At 35.4% G+C, this 14714-nt stretch overlaps 1 protein-coding gene across 1 annotated transcript in view; it reads left to right on the forward strand.

Moving 5' to 3' along the window:
• AGMO (alkylglycerol monooxygenase) overlaps positions 1–14714 on the forward strand; it is a 332471-nt gene that overhangs the window by 103927 nt on the left and 213830 nt on the right. Inside the window, exon 5 of the mRNA XM_029233709.1 lies at positions 4546–4649. Within this exon, the coding sequence (XP_029089542.1) occupies positions 4546–4649 (104 nt within the window). The remainder of the gene's footprint in view (positions 1–4545; positions 4650–14714) is intronic.

The following is a 14714-nucleotide window of genomic DNA, read 5'->3' on the forward strand; positions in this document are numbered from 1 at the left end:
TTACTCTGCTTACAAATTTTCCTAATTCTGAAAAGTTTCTTGGAAGTAACCTCTGTTCTTATACACACTAAAAATATCTTTTAATATAACTCTCGAGTATAGAAATTGGATTTCATCAAAATTAAAACCCAGTGGTTTTAATTAGGTACTGTAAAAAAAAAGAAAAGTCAAACCGCAGACTGGGAGGAAATATTTGTGTGCAGAATATATAAAGGTATCTCAAAACTCAATAATAAGAAAACAACCCAATTAAATCGTGGGCACTAATTTTGAATAGACAAAGAAGATATATAAATGACAAGTAAGCACATGAAGAGGTAATCATTGTCATTCGCTATTGCAGAGAAGCAAATTAAAATTTCAATGTGATAATAATACACACCTATTAGAATGTTATCATATAAATAAATAAAAATAAAATTAATAATGTCAAGTGCTGTCAGAGATGTGTAGCAGATTTAACTCTCATATACTGCTGGTGGTAATACAAAACGGCACGGTCAGTTTGGAAAACGTTTTGACAGTTTTTGACAGCCTAATGTAAACATCCCATACAGTTCAGTAATCTCACTTCTGAGTATGTGCCAAAGTGAAATGAAACTTATGTTCACATGAAAACTATACTAGAAAATTTATAGTTGCTTTATTTGTAATTGCCAAATACTGGAAACACTTGAAATGTTCAACTACTAAGTGGATCAAAACAAAACAAAACAAAACAAAAACTGTGGTACATCCATACAAATGCAATACTACTCAGCAAAAAAGGGAACAAACTACTGAAAAACACAGCAAAATGGAGGAATCTGTGATGCATTATGCAAGTGAAAGAAACCAAATCAGTGGATACTAGGGACTGAGAATGAGGTCAAGGAGAATTGACCACAGTATTAATTTTCTACTGCTTCGTAACACATCCGTGGCTTCTCTCACGGCTTCTGTAGGTCAGAAATCAGTGCACAGCTTGGATCAGTGCTTCTGGCTCAAGGTCTTTCATGAGGCTGTAGTTAAGCAGTTAAGCTGTCTGCTGGCTGTAGTGTTACCTGAAGACTGAAGTGGGGGTGGATTGGCTTCCAAACTCACTTACATGGTTGTTGTTGGGATTCAGTTTCTTGCGGAGTTTGGGTTGAGGAGCTTAGTTCCTTGCTAACTGGTTAACCTGCGGCCTCTCCTAGTCCCCTGTCATATGTGCTTCTCCAAAGGGCAGTTCACAACACAGCAGGTGACTTTTCTCAGACAGAGTATATGAGAGTACAAGAGAAAGCACCTAAGACATAAGCCACAGTCTTTTTATAACCTAATATCAGAAGTGACATCCCATAACCTTTGCCAAAATTACATTTACTAGAAGAGAGTCATAAAATCCAGCCCACACCCAAGGGGTGGGTTTATACAGGGGGTTGAACACCAGTAGGCAAGAATCACTGGGTGCCATCTTAGAGGCTGCCTCCTATAGGAATCCTCTGGATCCCATGGATTCTTATTTCTCTCACATTCAAAACACACTCACCTCTCCCAAGGTCCTAAACATTTCATCCCATTACATTATCAGTTCAAAGTCCAGAATCTCATCATCTGAATCTGGGAGCCATGGTAGAGTCAGCCTGCCATACACAAAGTGGAACAGGGAACTTTTAGGGGTGATCAACACTGTTCCATATCTTATCTTGATTGTGACAGTGATTACACAGTGGTGTTTGTTTGGTAAAAACTCATAGAACTAAATATCAAAAGGGATGGATTTCACTGTATGTAAGTTGTACCTTAATTTACAAAAAATAGAAACAAGGTAACAAACTCAAGAATATAACATACATACAAACACACATATTACATTAAATTTTGGCCAAACAAATTGAATGATTGGTCAATGTATTAATAAAATATATTTAAAGAAATCTATATTTTGGCACTGGAAAGTAGCATTATTATTTCTAATATAATTAAAAAACCATAATAACATATCATATGCTTAGAAAATCAATAACTTTTTCTTATAGAAAAAGAAAATTATTGTTGACAACTTATAATTTTATTAATTTTTTTCACAGAAAGAAGCTTATTGTGATAATATCAATTTTTTCTCTTTAACATTTGGTTTTCTTCCTTAGAACAGACAACTCATCAATTCAAGTATTAGGGAAGATGAACATATATATAAATGTACTATTAACTTTTTCTCACTTTATTTACTAAAAAACTGTGGGGACAATTTTCTATAAAATGTATTTTTATAACCACCTTTGAAAATAATTTACTTCAAGTAAACTGAATATAGTCTGTGAAAAAAACCTCTGTATTTCTTCTTGTTTTTCCCAATTCTGAAAAGTGACAGAGGTAAGGCAGTGGGATCCAGTTACTGCACCCTGTTTATACAGCTGTACTTCATTGAATGAAGGCTTGTGTTACACACAGTTTGTGATAGGAAGTAAATGCTTTTAAAACAACTATAGAGACAGGTCTTTAACCTCCACCCTCATGGATTCTTTGTTCCACCATTTAGCTTCTGTGGAGATTATAAGGAGGTAGTTCCAATGCATATTGTTACCCTCTAATTAAACCCCATCTGATTAGCTCATCCACTTGTGAACTCATAACATGGATACATTATGATGAATTTTTTTAAATAAAAATCCTGAAAGGCCCAACAAAGTAGTGTTTTTATTTGTAATGAAGTTTTTATGTGACAGATTCTGAAATGTTCAATAATGTGTATGTTCTAAAGAGAAAATGGTTACTTCAGATGTTCAATCTGTAAAAAGTTTTAAAAGATTTAGGAGATTCATCAAATTTATTACCTCTTAATAATATTCCACACAACATCTGAAGATTTAAAGTGCCATGGGATTCTTTGTATCTCTCTTATTTTTATAGCTATATAGGCTAGTCAGTAAACCAGAGATTTAGGTTCTAGGTTATTTCAGAGATTATGCTTGGGAAGTTAGAGATCATTATGGTGAAGTAGTTCTCATTTGTGTAAGAACAATTTCCTTCATTACTCGGGTAGAAATACAGGGTCATTACTAGGAACGATTAGAATGATTAAAATGTGAAACCAGTCAGGATCTAAGTTAGATATAAACTGATGGTTTGTGAAAATACTTGCCCCACTTGAAAATATATGACTTTAATAGAAATGACTTCTGATAGAGCTATGTATTCATAATCCTGTTGCATAATCTCATTCTCACAGAACTAAGTCTTTCTTATATCTCATTTGTTTACCAAAACTCTTTTGCACACTTTATTTGGTAACTCCCTACATAGATTGTCCATAGACCTTTCATTTCCTAAATGAATGGCCAAGAAGAAGTCCACCCAGAATGACTGTATCTATGTCTATATCTCCATTTATCCATGCTTTTCATTTTAAAAATTTCTAACAAATTGTTCTGCCATGTGCCATGTATTTTAACTATGAATATATGGCAGCTGCAGAGACCAATAACTCAATATTTCCACTTTTAGGTTCACTGTTCAGTTTCCATGCATCCAAGCCTAAAAAATTTTAAATTTCTAATCTATACTGGTAGGGATACAATTATCACATCATATGGTTAATTCTATCTCGTGTATTTGTAGCAAAGGACAAAATATAAGTTAGTTTCGCTAAGAGCACACTTTCTTTTACTAAAACAGAATATATGGCATTTTGATCTGTAATTCTGGTAGGAATTGAAAAATGAGGGCAGAATGAAAAATGTGGGCTTGTTTTCTTAAATTCCATATACTTAGGTGGTTATTATAGTGGCACATTTGCTGTAGAAAAGGCAAGAAACTCTCCTTTAGGTATATATGAATCTCAAGACAGTACGAGGGCAATTTACATAATGTTCGGTGAAAATTAACAATTTGCATTTTCTTTTTTATTTTGAGGACAAACAGCAATTATGTGGGACAATTTTAGAAATGGTATACCGTTTTGGTGAGGTATGGGAAGAACTATATGTAACTATTAGTTATTAATATATATCTGTAAATAAAACTGAAACCTTAAATCTTAGGGCCAGATGTTATTCTGCTTTGCCTCTTATTCCAATAGACAGATTTTGAAATTTCTTAAAACGCCATTAGGGAAGAATATTATGAAATATTTCATTCCAAAATTTATACACCAATTTCTCCCATCAGAGTACTCTTCTTTAATTAGAAATATGTTATCACATGCTGAAAAATTATCACAAGGCATTGACTGTATTTGTTACAACATTACCAGTTGGCTTTTATGATTTGTCACATTGTAATATGTTAGGAAAGTGTAAAGTTTGGAAGTCATTTCAGTTTTCTGAAGGCATTTAATTATATCATATACACTATACATATTTATTGGCTATGTTTCAATTTTTTTATTTCTTTGTAATTTATACCATCTCTGCTTGCAAAAATGATTTGAGGCAGCTCATTTTAATTATAATTATATTGGCTAGGTTTTTCAGAGATGTTCGAGATTTTTCTTCCTCACTCAACAGAGCAGCATACATAACTGAAAATGAAAATTGCTTTGTTCTTATTGTCATGGCTCATTTCAAATTGTGTGTTTTGCAGAGGTTAATATTATGTGGGCTGCACACCAAACACACCACAGTTCAGAAGACTATAACTTATCCACAGCGCTGAGACAATCTGTCTTCCAACTGTACACTTCCTGGGTAAGTTTATGAAATTGAATAAAGGTGATAATATAATTTCATTTAGTCGCAACTGTTTCTGTTTCCTCCAAGTAAATGAATAGAAGCTGTTTTACAAAAAATGCTTCTTTCTCCTCTGTAAGGCCAGACACTAAAGTGTTTCCTTCTCCTCTGTGAAGCCAGACACACATGAAGGAAGTGGTTTTTTCCAATGGTAGTCTTTTACTTGAGGCCCCAAAACTCACGGTGAGAAAGTGGCTGGCTGTTCTTTATTTACTGTCAACTAAGGAGTGTGACATATAGACAATGTATCTCAATTCAAATATATGCAAAGATTTCATTACAAACTTTTAAAAACAGTTTTTAAAAAATCAGTTCCCATTTCTGCATGCTTGAGTAAAATCTAGTTAAATTCTTTGCTTTTTATCTATGTATTAGCATAGTTAGTACAATGCTCAACAGAAAGTTTGGCTCTAAAGTATTTTAACATAAGGAAATGACAAGGCTAATGAATACCAGAAATTGCCTCTAGTTCTAAGATTCTTCTCATTCTCTGGGCAAACCTGATCCACTTGGTATCAGACCTCATCTGTGATTGTCCCTCTTTAGCTCTTCCGAGCTGTCTAAAGTACTGCTGCTAAAATGCACCTTGAGCTAGAAAGTCAGAGTTATCAATGTATAAGTGCATTCATCAATAGCTGTTTACTAATGATAAATTACAATGATAATAATACAAATGTTCATCTGTATGGTTCTTAATAGTTTGCATGTATAATACTTCTATTAGATATGATTATTGAATATTTTCTATGTGCCGGACAATCATCTAAGACCTCTTTATGTATTAATTCATTTGTTTTTCATGACAACTTCAAGGCATAGGTACTAGTATAACTCTCATTTCAAAATGATAACTGAGTCCATAGTTTAGTCACAAAACTAGTAAAGGGAGGAGTAGAATTTGAACTCATTCAACCTGGCTGCAAAGATCTTAACCTCTACACTAAATTCTCTTCTATGTACCTCTGTATTGTTTTTCACTTATGTCATATCTTTTGATCCCTGCCCCCCGTGCTATGCTAGATCAAGTATTACCATTATCAGGTACCTGTAGGTCACTGAGGTTAATTACACAACCAGTAAGTGACAAAGTCCCATATTTGAAATCAGATTCTTCATAATCAATAGAAAGATATACTGGCATGTGTTCTGACCCAAACAGGAGCATAGGCCATACAAATGGATAAGCCAGTGGTGGCACTAATACATTTGCTGCAAAGGATATTGAAGGAAATCCACCCCCTGCTCCCCACACCATACACCTATGTTACAGCTTATATTAATTTCCTAGGCCTGTTGTAACAAAGTACCACAACCTGGGTGGTTTAGAACAACAGAATTGTATTGTCTCACAGTTCTGGAGGCCAGAAGTTTGAAACCAGTGCTGGCAGGGTCATGGTCCCTCTGAAGACTCTAGGGGAGCAGCTGTTCAAGTCCTTTCTCCTAGCTTCTCCAATCTTCACTCCCCATGGGAGTCTGATCTTCACATGGGGGTATCCCTGTGTCTGTGTTCAAATTTCTCTTTTTTTATAAGGACACTAGTCATGTTGGATTAGGAGCCCACCCTACTCCCTTATGACCACATCTTAACTAATCACATCTGCAATGATCCTATTTCCAAACAAGGTCACATTCTGAGGTATTAGGGAATAGGATTTCAACACATGAACTTTAGAGTGACATGATTCAATGTATAACACAGCTCTAAGCAATATACATGGAAAAGAAAGAAAGATAGATAGATAATTTCCCCCTCACATCTTCTATAGCCAGCTTGTGCTGGAACTTTAGAAGGTTGAAAGTAGAGGAACATACTACGTATTACACAGCTGTATATACCTCAAGACTGGTCCAGTGAATGGAGGGAAGGACAGACTCCTGACTGGGGAGGAGAATACTGTCCACCCTCCCTTCTTAAGGAATAGCTGCATTAATACAAATTGCTATTATCCTATACAAAATAGGCTGACTATATGACTGATTAAAATAATAATCTCAAAAATATTTATTCTCTCATGATTTATATATTACTCTTTCCATAAGGTTAACTCAAACCACCAGTAGTTACATTTTGGGGGAGAAAGTCTCCAAGGGATGTAGCTATGTTGGAAGTTGCTCCAGGGAAATCAGTGTCATTAATGAGTTAATTATCTGAGGAATGATCAAAGGAAAATTTTCTATCTGAGCATCAGAGATTTCAGAAATAGAAGAAACCTGGGAGATACGATATTTAAATCATCTATTTTTAAAGCTACAAAATGAATCTCAGGGGAGCCCACCCATCATCCAGTATTGAACATTGTTGGTTGGAACAGTCCAGACATCTTACTCCCATCTTTATCCTGGTCTAGCTTGTGTCCTTTCCCCTATTATATCAATGCATCCAAAGATACAGATTAGTGAAAATTGAAGTGAAATGCAGGTTCACACCTATTTATTGCCAGACTAAATTCCCTTTATAACCTCTTATCACTTTGCCAAAGACACAGAAAATATGCTGAATAAGTAAATGAGCATTGGGAATGCATTACAGCTGTTAATTTGGGGTGGAGATGGGGAGGAAGAGAGGATTTCCAGTATGGGACATGAAAGGTAGAGATTGTCAATCAGCCTGGATTCTTGGTTAATATTTGTAAGTGTGCCAGAAGATAACTTGGATGGTTTCAGGATCCGTGATGGTTGCCAGTCTGTGATAGGTCTTTCTAGACATTAAAATCAGAGTTGTCAGGTCTCTTCATTTTCTTTGCATCTTTTGTAAGGTTCTTTTCATCGATACAGCTATATAAGGCATATAATTTGGTAGCTACTAAGGTAACAATGTATTTTAGAACAAATAATAAATGGGTCATGTCTTTGGAGAGAAAATTGATTTGTGAAATGAAAAGAAAAATTAAGCTCAGAGTGCTTTTCTTTGACATTACTATGAAAATTAGGGTGGCAGGCCTGTCATTTAAAGTAGTTAAAGATGAGAATTTATAACCATACTTTTTGCATTTTTTAAATCCAGTTTTAGGTGATTTAACATTACTTATCCCCAAAGAGCTACAATTAGTGGAGTAACTGTTTTTCCCCAAATTATTGATTTTTTTTTTTTATTGAAGTGTAGTCAATGTACAATATTATATGTTACAGGTATACAAAATAGTGATTCACAATTTTTAAAGGTTATACTTCATTTATAGTTATTATAAAATATTGGCTATATTCCCTGTATTTGTTGGGGAAGCTAGTAGAGTAGTCGTGTTCAGGCTTCAGAGGCCACACTAGGCCTCTCTCTGACCTGACAATGACACTAAAGCTGGCCACATGCCAAACTGCTGAGCTACACCCAGGCCAAAGGGGTGGCGCCAGCACACACTGTAAACCACTAGATAAGATAGAGAGTAAGTCCTGGGACTTCTTGCACCTTGAGGGTCTGGCCAGCCCCTGGGGATCAAGAACATTCCAAGACTTATGAGTTAAGACCAAGGCATTTATGACAGTAACCAGAGCTGCAAACTTGCATGTAGGTTGATTGTTATCAGCATGCGGCCTGGTGCTAAAAACTGGGCTCCTTCGAGTGGCAAACTGAAGTCTCACCTGTGGGGTGGATGCACCACCCGGGACCCTTCCCAACTGGGACTCCAGCTTTCTGTTACTTGGGACTTCCCAGCTGCTATTTGAATCTGGATGTAGGTGTCGGACCAATCTGGTGATATATACTCTGTTATGTCTCTCTAATACTTTTATTCATCCCCTTCTAATGCCTGTATATTGAAATTAAGTTAAATAATCTTCTATTAAAAAATTAAGTCTGCTCAGTTGTGTGAGATGAGTGGTTATTTTGCCAGTGAATCCAACGAACCTTGAAACAGAAAGCAGGATTTCAGCAAAACAGCATTGTACAGTATATCCTTGTTTATTTTGTACAATTATAGTTTATACCTCTTAATCCCCTATCCCTATATTGCCCCTTTTGGTAGCACCTTTTTAAGTGAGGCTTATTCATTATAATTAATTATAATAATTAATTATAATAATTGCAATAATTAAATATATGGTTTTGCTTGCTACTTCAGTCTTTTATCATAAATCTTAATATAATGCCTATATTAATTATATATATTAAGTAATTAATATAATGCCCTATATTGCCCCTTTTGGTAGCACCTTTTAAGTGAGGCTTATTCATTATAATTAATTATAATAATTACAATAATTAAATATATTAATATTAATTATAATTAAATATATGGTTTTGCTTGCTACTTCAGTCTTTTATTATACATCTTAATTAATATAATGCCTTAAACATGATAGTCTCTCCACTTTGCAAATAATAAAATGTGTCTAGACTCATGAATATTATGTAACATATAATAGGGTAAAGGTTAACATCTCATTTTCTTCCAACTTTATAAATAAAATATCTGAATGCTACAGCTTTATATTCAAAACATAGTTATAGAAGTGCTCAAAAAATAAAAGAATGGGATAAGTCAAAGGGTTACAGGAGCCAATTTGAAAGAGCTCCCAATGGCCAAAATGTGGAACAATTTGAACAACAAAATATATAACATAGTGTGAAGTTATAATCCAAAATATAAAATAAATATCTTCGAAATCAGTCCACATTGACATAGATAAATGATTAAATACATAAATAAATAGGAACAAATAAATGGGAAACGAAATCCCCTAAAGAATTTCAAGAGAATTTCAAATTATATATGTAGATACTGCCCCCATCCAGGAAATGGAGGTTAATACCTCCTTTATCATTGCCCTTTGAATGTGGACTCTAGTAACTCCTTCACAAGGAAGAGTATGGAAAGGGACAAAGGGTGGGGTGGAAGTGGAAGTTTAACTTTAGAGTGGAGAAACTTAGCAAACACAATAAATCGCGGGTCAAAGTTTACATCATCAGGTTGTATTGGTAGCAGGTACCCTTTGATAAGATGTGATAAAAATATGCTGTTGGTATGTACCCTGTGACAAGATCCATGGGAATGGACCTTCACCCCTGTGGTCTTTGTCACCAAAACCCATAACCCCAGTTTAACCATAAGAAAAGACATGAGTCAAACCCAAATTGAGTGACATTCTACAAAATACCTAACCAGTACTCGAAAGTGTAAAGGTTATGAAACACAGAGAATGTCTGAGAAACTGTCACAGATCAGAGGAGACTATAAGATACAAAACTAAATGTAATGTTTTATCCTAGATGGATCCTAAAGCAGGAAAAGAATATTAGGGGGGGAAGAAAAACAGAACTAATGAAATCTAAATAAGGTGTAGAGTTTAGTGGAGTTTAGTTAAAAATAATGTACTGGGCTTCCCTGGTGGCGCAGTGGTTGAGAGTCCGCCTGCCGATGCAGGGGACACGAGTTCGTGCCCCGGTCCGGGAAGATCCCACATGCCGCGGAGCGGCTGGGCCCGTGAGCCATGGCCACTGAGCGTGCGCATCCGGAGCCTGTGCTCCGCAACGGGAGAGGCCACAACAGTGAGAGGCCCGCGTACCGCAAAAAAAAAAAAAAAAAAAAAAAGTAATGTACCACTGTCACTTCCTTAGTTGTTTCAATGCAGCTTAGTAATATGTTAACAATAGAGAGTCTGGGGGGAGCAGGGGAGGTAATGTGGCAACTTCCTATATTATCTTTGCAACCCTTTTGCAATTATAAATCTATTATAAAATAAATAGTTCATTAAAAGATAGAACTACATGTCCATACCTGCATTTTCAAACTCAGAGCCACTGTAGATCATATACCAACTCTAGAAAAAAACAACTTAGATCTAGCCATTAGCAATAGACATTGATTCCTGGAACCCCCTAGAGTATCATAAAGAACAATGATTCAGCCATGCAATTGTTAAACTGGCTGTTGTTCTAAAGTAGCTATGTTTCCATTCTTAATCTCTCAATCCAACACTCATTTTCCAAAATGTCAGCTCTGAACAAGCTAAACTCCTTTATTGCTGTTAGAAAGGAACCTCATAGAGTCCTTATCACAGGCAGAGCTGGTCTAAACCTGATACAACCTGTTTCCAATCTCATCTTCCACCCTCCCCCATTGTCACCCCATCCAGTTTAACAATTAATTTTCAATTCTCTAAATCTACCATGACACAATGCCTTGACATTTTATTGAACATACAGTTATCTCTGCCTAGAAAGTTATTTATGCTTTACCTCTGATTGTTATATCCTTCAAGATTCAATTCATTTCTCTTTTACAGCCACCTTCCTAACTTCCCCCAGGTCACTTTTTTTTTTCTTTCTGTCCTCCCATAAAGCCTTGCATATTCTATTATAATACTTACTTGCATTGTTGTCTTTCACACCAGCATGTAAACTTTGAAGGAAATGAACCTACTTCTATTTTTTCACTGTTACATACTTAGCATGTATAAAGTGCCTCATGCAGTCAGTGCTTAATAAATGCACATAACATGAATGAATGAAGCAAAAAGTTTAATAGTTGTCAAAGAAATTATTTTTCTAAGTTACCTAGGGTAAGACCAGTGTGTGACATAATTTAAATCTGTCATTCATTTAAATGTTTATGATCTAACAGATCCTCAAAAAATTAGAGCACAGCGTAACTTAATTATTTTTTGGAATAAAATATATTTTAACATATTTGCATGACATATGAAGCTATTGAATGGGAAATAGTACGCTATCTACATTTCAGTAGGTGAGTATTTCTTTTAAAAGCAGTAAAAAATGATAAACAGTTTAAATGACTGGGTTATGTAATTTTTTTTTTAGCTCTGTAGTATCTGTCAGAGGTACTTGTTTTTTAGGTTGTTATTATCAATATTACAAGAATTAGTAAAATATGTTTAGAGCATATTAGCAATCTAAAAATAAGTAAATTTTAACCAGTATCAGAGGAAAGACATACAGTTAAAATACCAATTTGTGAAAACCTTTATATCTATAAGTTAGGGAATATGTAAATGTATGATGATATTATTTTTGAGCATAATAATTTCAAAATACATATTAATTTCATTGAGGAAACAGTAGAGAACAACTCACTTGGAAGAAAGAAGTCTGGGTTCCAGCCTTAGATCAGTTATTAGCTAGATTTGCCACACTGAACCAATTAAGTAATGTTTGAATCTCAGTGATTTTGAACATGAAATTAGGCATTAATATTTGCTCTGCCTTCTCATATTGTTATTGGAAGATCACCTTAAATAATGTGTGTAAATTCTTTAAATTCTTTGAACTATATGAAGTATGATTTACATGTATAATATTGTTTTTATATTACACATAAAACCGCAGAAGAACTTATAGTGAAATCTCAGAACTTTTTATTATGACATACTCTCTGCCAAACTACATAAGCAAAGACTATTTTTCAATATATGGGAGTTGGAGTTATATAAAGATAAATGCGAACAAATAAAGACACAAAAAACTAACAACTTTGATGTAATGCAGTCAAATGCAGTGGGGATAAAATTCTCACAACTCTTATGTCACAGAAGGAAAACATGCCTTGAGCCTCCCATGAAGTAAAAAAACACAAAACTTCTCTCAGGACCTTGCCTCAGAACTCCAAGGTATCCCTTCACCACCCTCAACCTCCATTCAAAGACATTAGTAAGACAAAGTTTATGTCCATACATTAAATAAAAGAAGCACTTTGCCAGTTTGTGTGTTGACCAGTTTTAGATCCTTGATTCTAGCACAGATCAGCAAAATGGAACTATTCTGGTGCTTACCAAGCCATTTTTAAATTTGGTAAAAATAAAATTTTCCCCTGATTTTTGATATTTTTCTTTACAGAAATCTGATAGTCACTTGTAGTCCTTATAATGAAGGATAAATAAGGGGTATCATAGTGAAGACCTCTACATAAAACAGCATTATCTTATTGGCATTTAAAAAAAATGTTCAGGTGGCTAAAACACTCCCTTTACATGTTATTTTTCTTGTTTTGAGAAACGCATCCACTCCTGTTTTTTTCTGTATACACTTTTGACTGACAGAGGTCTTCATGGTGGCAGAGGTTGGGGATATGAAGAGAAGTAAGACATGAGCTTTTGTTCTTAAGGTGATTGCTTTCCTTGGAGGGATTCAATCAAGTCTACAGCCATTGTAATACAAATTGTTAAGGATTTAGAGAGAGATGTCTGCTCTGAGAACCAAGGAGGGTCAAGTGAAGCATCACAGAAGAAACGAGGCTTGAGCCCAATCTGTAAGAAGAAAAAAATTTTGCCATGAATATGGTTGTAAGTGGAACATTATGTAGAAGGAGAATGTCTGTGAAAACACAAAATTATAAACAAATATTATAAACGTAGGGAATGGCAAGTAACATGTATGGTATGTGTATTATTTTCTTAGAACTGCCCTAACAAAGTACCAAACACTGTGACTTAGAACACCTGAAGTGCATTGTCTCACAGTTCTGGAGGCTAGAAATCTAAGATCAAGGTATCGGCAGGATTGGTTCCTTCTGAGGGCTGTGAGGAAGCATCAGATCTACAGCTTCTTGTGGTTTGCTGGTATTTTTTGGTGTTCCTAGTGTTGTAGATGTATCACTCCGATTGCTGCCTCCCTCTTCACTGAAGTTCCTCCTGGGTTCATGTCTGTCTCTGTGTCCAAATCTTACCTTTTCAGGGGACATAATTCAACCCATCACAGTATGAGTATGGTTAGAATACAGGATGTATAAGAAGGCGGAATGGGGAAAAGGGGAAATGGCTAAAAGCACAGAAGTGGGAACAGAAGGGTGGGCCCAGATTTCTTAAAGAAGACTTTCTAAGTGGAAACACAAGCACTTTCTCCAAACATAACAATTTAAGTAGATGCATTTTAAGGACGGAGATGAGTACTCTATCTGCAATCAGAGGTATTGGCTCTCTGTCATTGCTAATCACAGACTTAAGGAATTATTCAATCTTTAGTTTCTCAATTCTCAAGGAAAATATCTGTAAAGTATTACAGAAATAAACAAGAATCATAGAAGTGCAGCTATTAGTCAGGTTAAACTACTTTATTAAAATAAAGTAGACATGAATCTGGAGCTCAAAAGATTTTTTTTAAAATATTTCTTTCAAAGTAATTATACCCTTGAGCTTCAGCCATTTTGCTTACAGCTTATTCATGAACAGCTCTCCTCTGTCAACCCCTGCTTTTTCTCCCAACTTGTCATTCCTCGTGGCTTTCCTTCCTACTTCATCTAACCTAAGATGCTTAATGCCCATGATGCTAGCAAACACAGGCTACCTCCTTCTGCTACGTCTGCCCTTAAGTCCCCAAGCCTTGCTTGAATCTGGTCACTCACCTGCTTCACTCCCACACCCAGCTTGCTGAGCGCCATGGGTGTCCTCCATCACCAGCTGGGAGTTTCGTGCCCCTCCACGAATGGCTTCCAAACCCAAATGAGCTGTCAGTGCTGCTAACCAAGCCATAAACATGAGCCTCTCCCCTACCTGGGAGAAGCCTTTCTAAAATTCCTCAGTCTCCTCAAGATCTTTCCACTGCTGCACCTGTTTGTCAGCCAATAAATGAATTTAAAACTTCACAGAGAAATTAGTTTTTCTGGTTTTCCCTCTCTCTATTTCTGTTCAGATATTTTCATTAAGATTTGTGAATTCACAAGTACATATACTTAAAAAATTTTTTTAATTTAATTTAATAAAAAAAATTTTATATTGGAGTATAGTTGATTAACAGTGTTGTGTTTGTTTCAGGCATACAGCAAAGTGATTCAGTTATACATATACATGTATCTATTCTTTTTCAAGTTCTTTTCCCATTTAGGTTCATAGATAACCAACAAGGATCTACTGCATATACTTTACCTCTAGTTTTGCAGAAAATGTTCACCTCTCTTCAGTAGGTCTAATCCTTAGATTGGTGACATTGGTCCTACTGTGTTCCTCTGTTGGACTTTGTCCTGTCAATGACTCCTGGCATTTGTCCCCCTTCCTCTCAACTGGCTCCTTCTGAATATACCATAAATATGTTCATGTCTCTCACATTAAAACACACACACACACACACAATATCTCCTC

The sequence above is a fragment of the Monodon monoceros genome, unplaced genomic scaffold (assembly GCF_005190385.1).
Source record: "Monodon monoceros isolate NGI ecotype Baffin Bay Population unplaced genomic scaffold, NGI_Narwhal_1 Super_Scaffold_2, whole genome shotgun sequence".
Taxonomy (NCBI): domain Eukaryota; kingdom Metazoa; phylum Chordata; class Mammalia; order Artiodactyla; family Monodontidae; genus Monodon; species Monodon monoceros.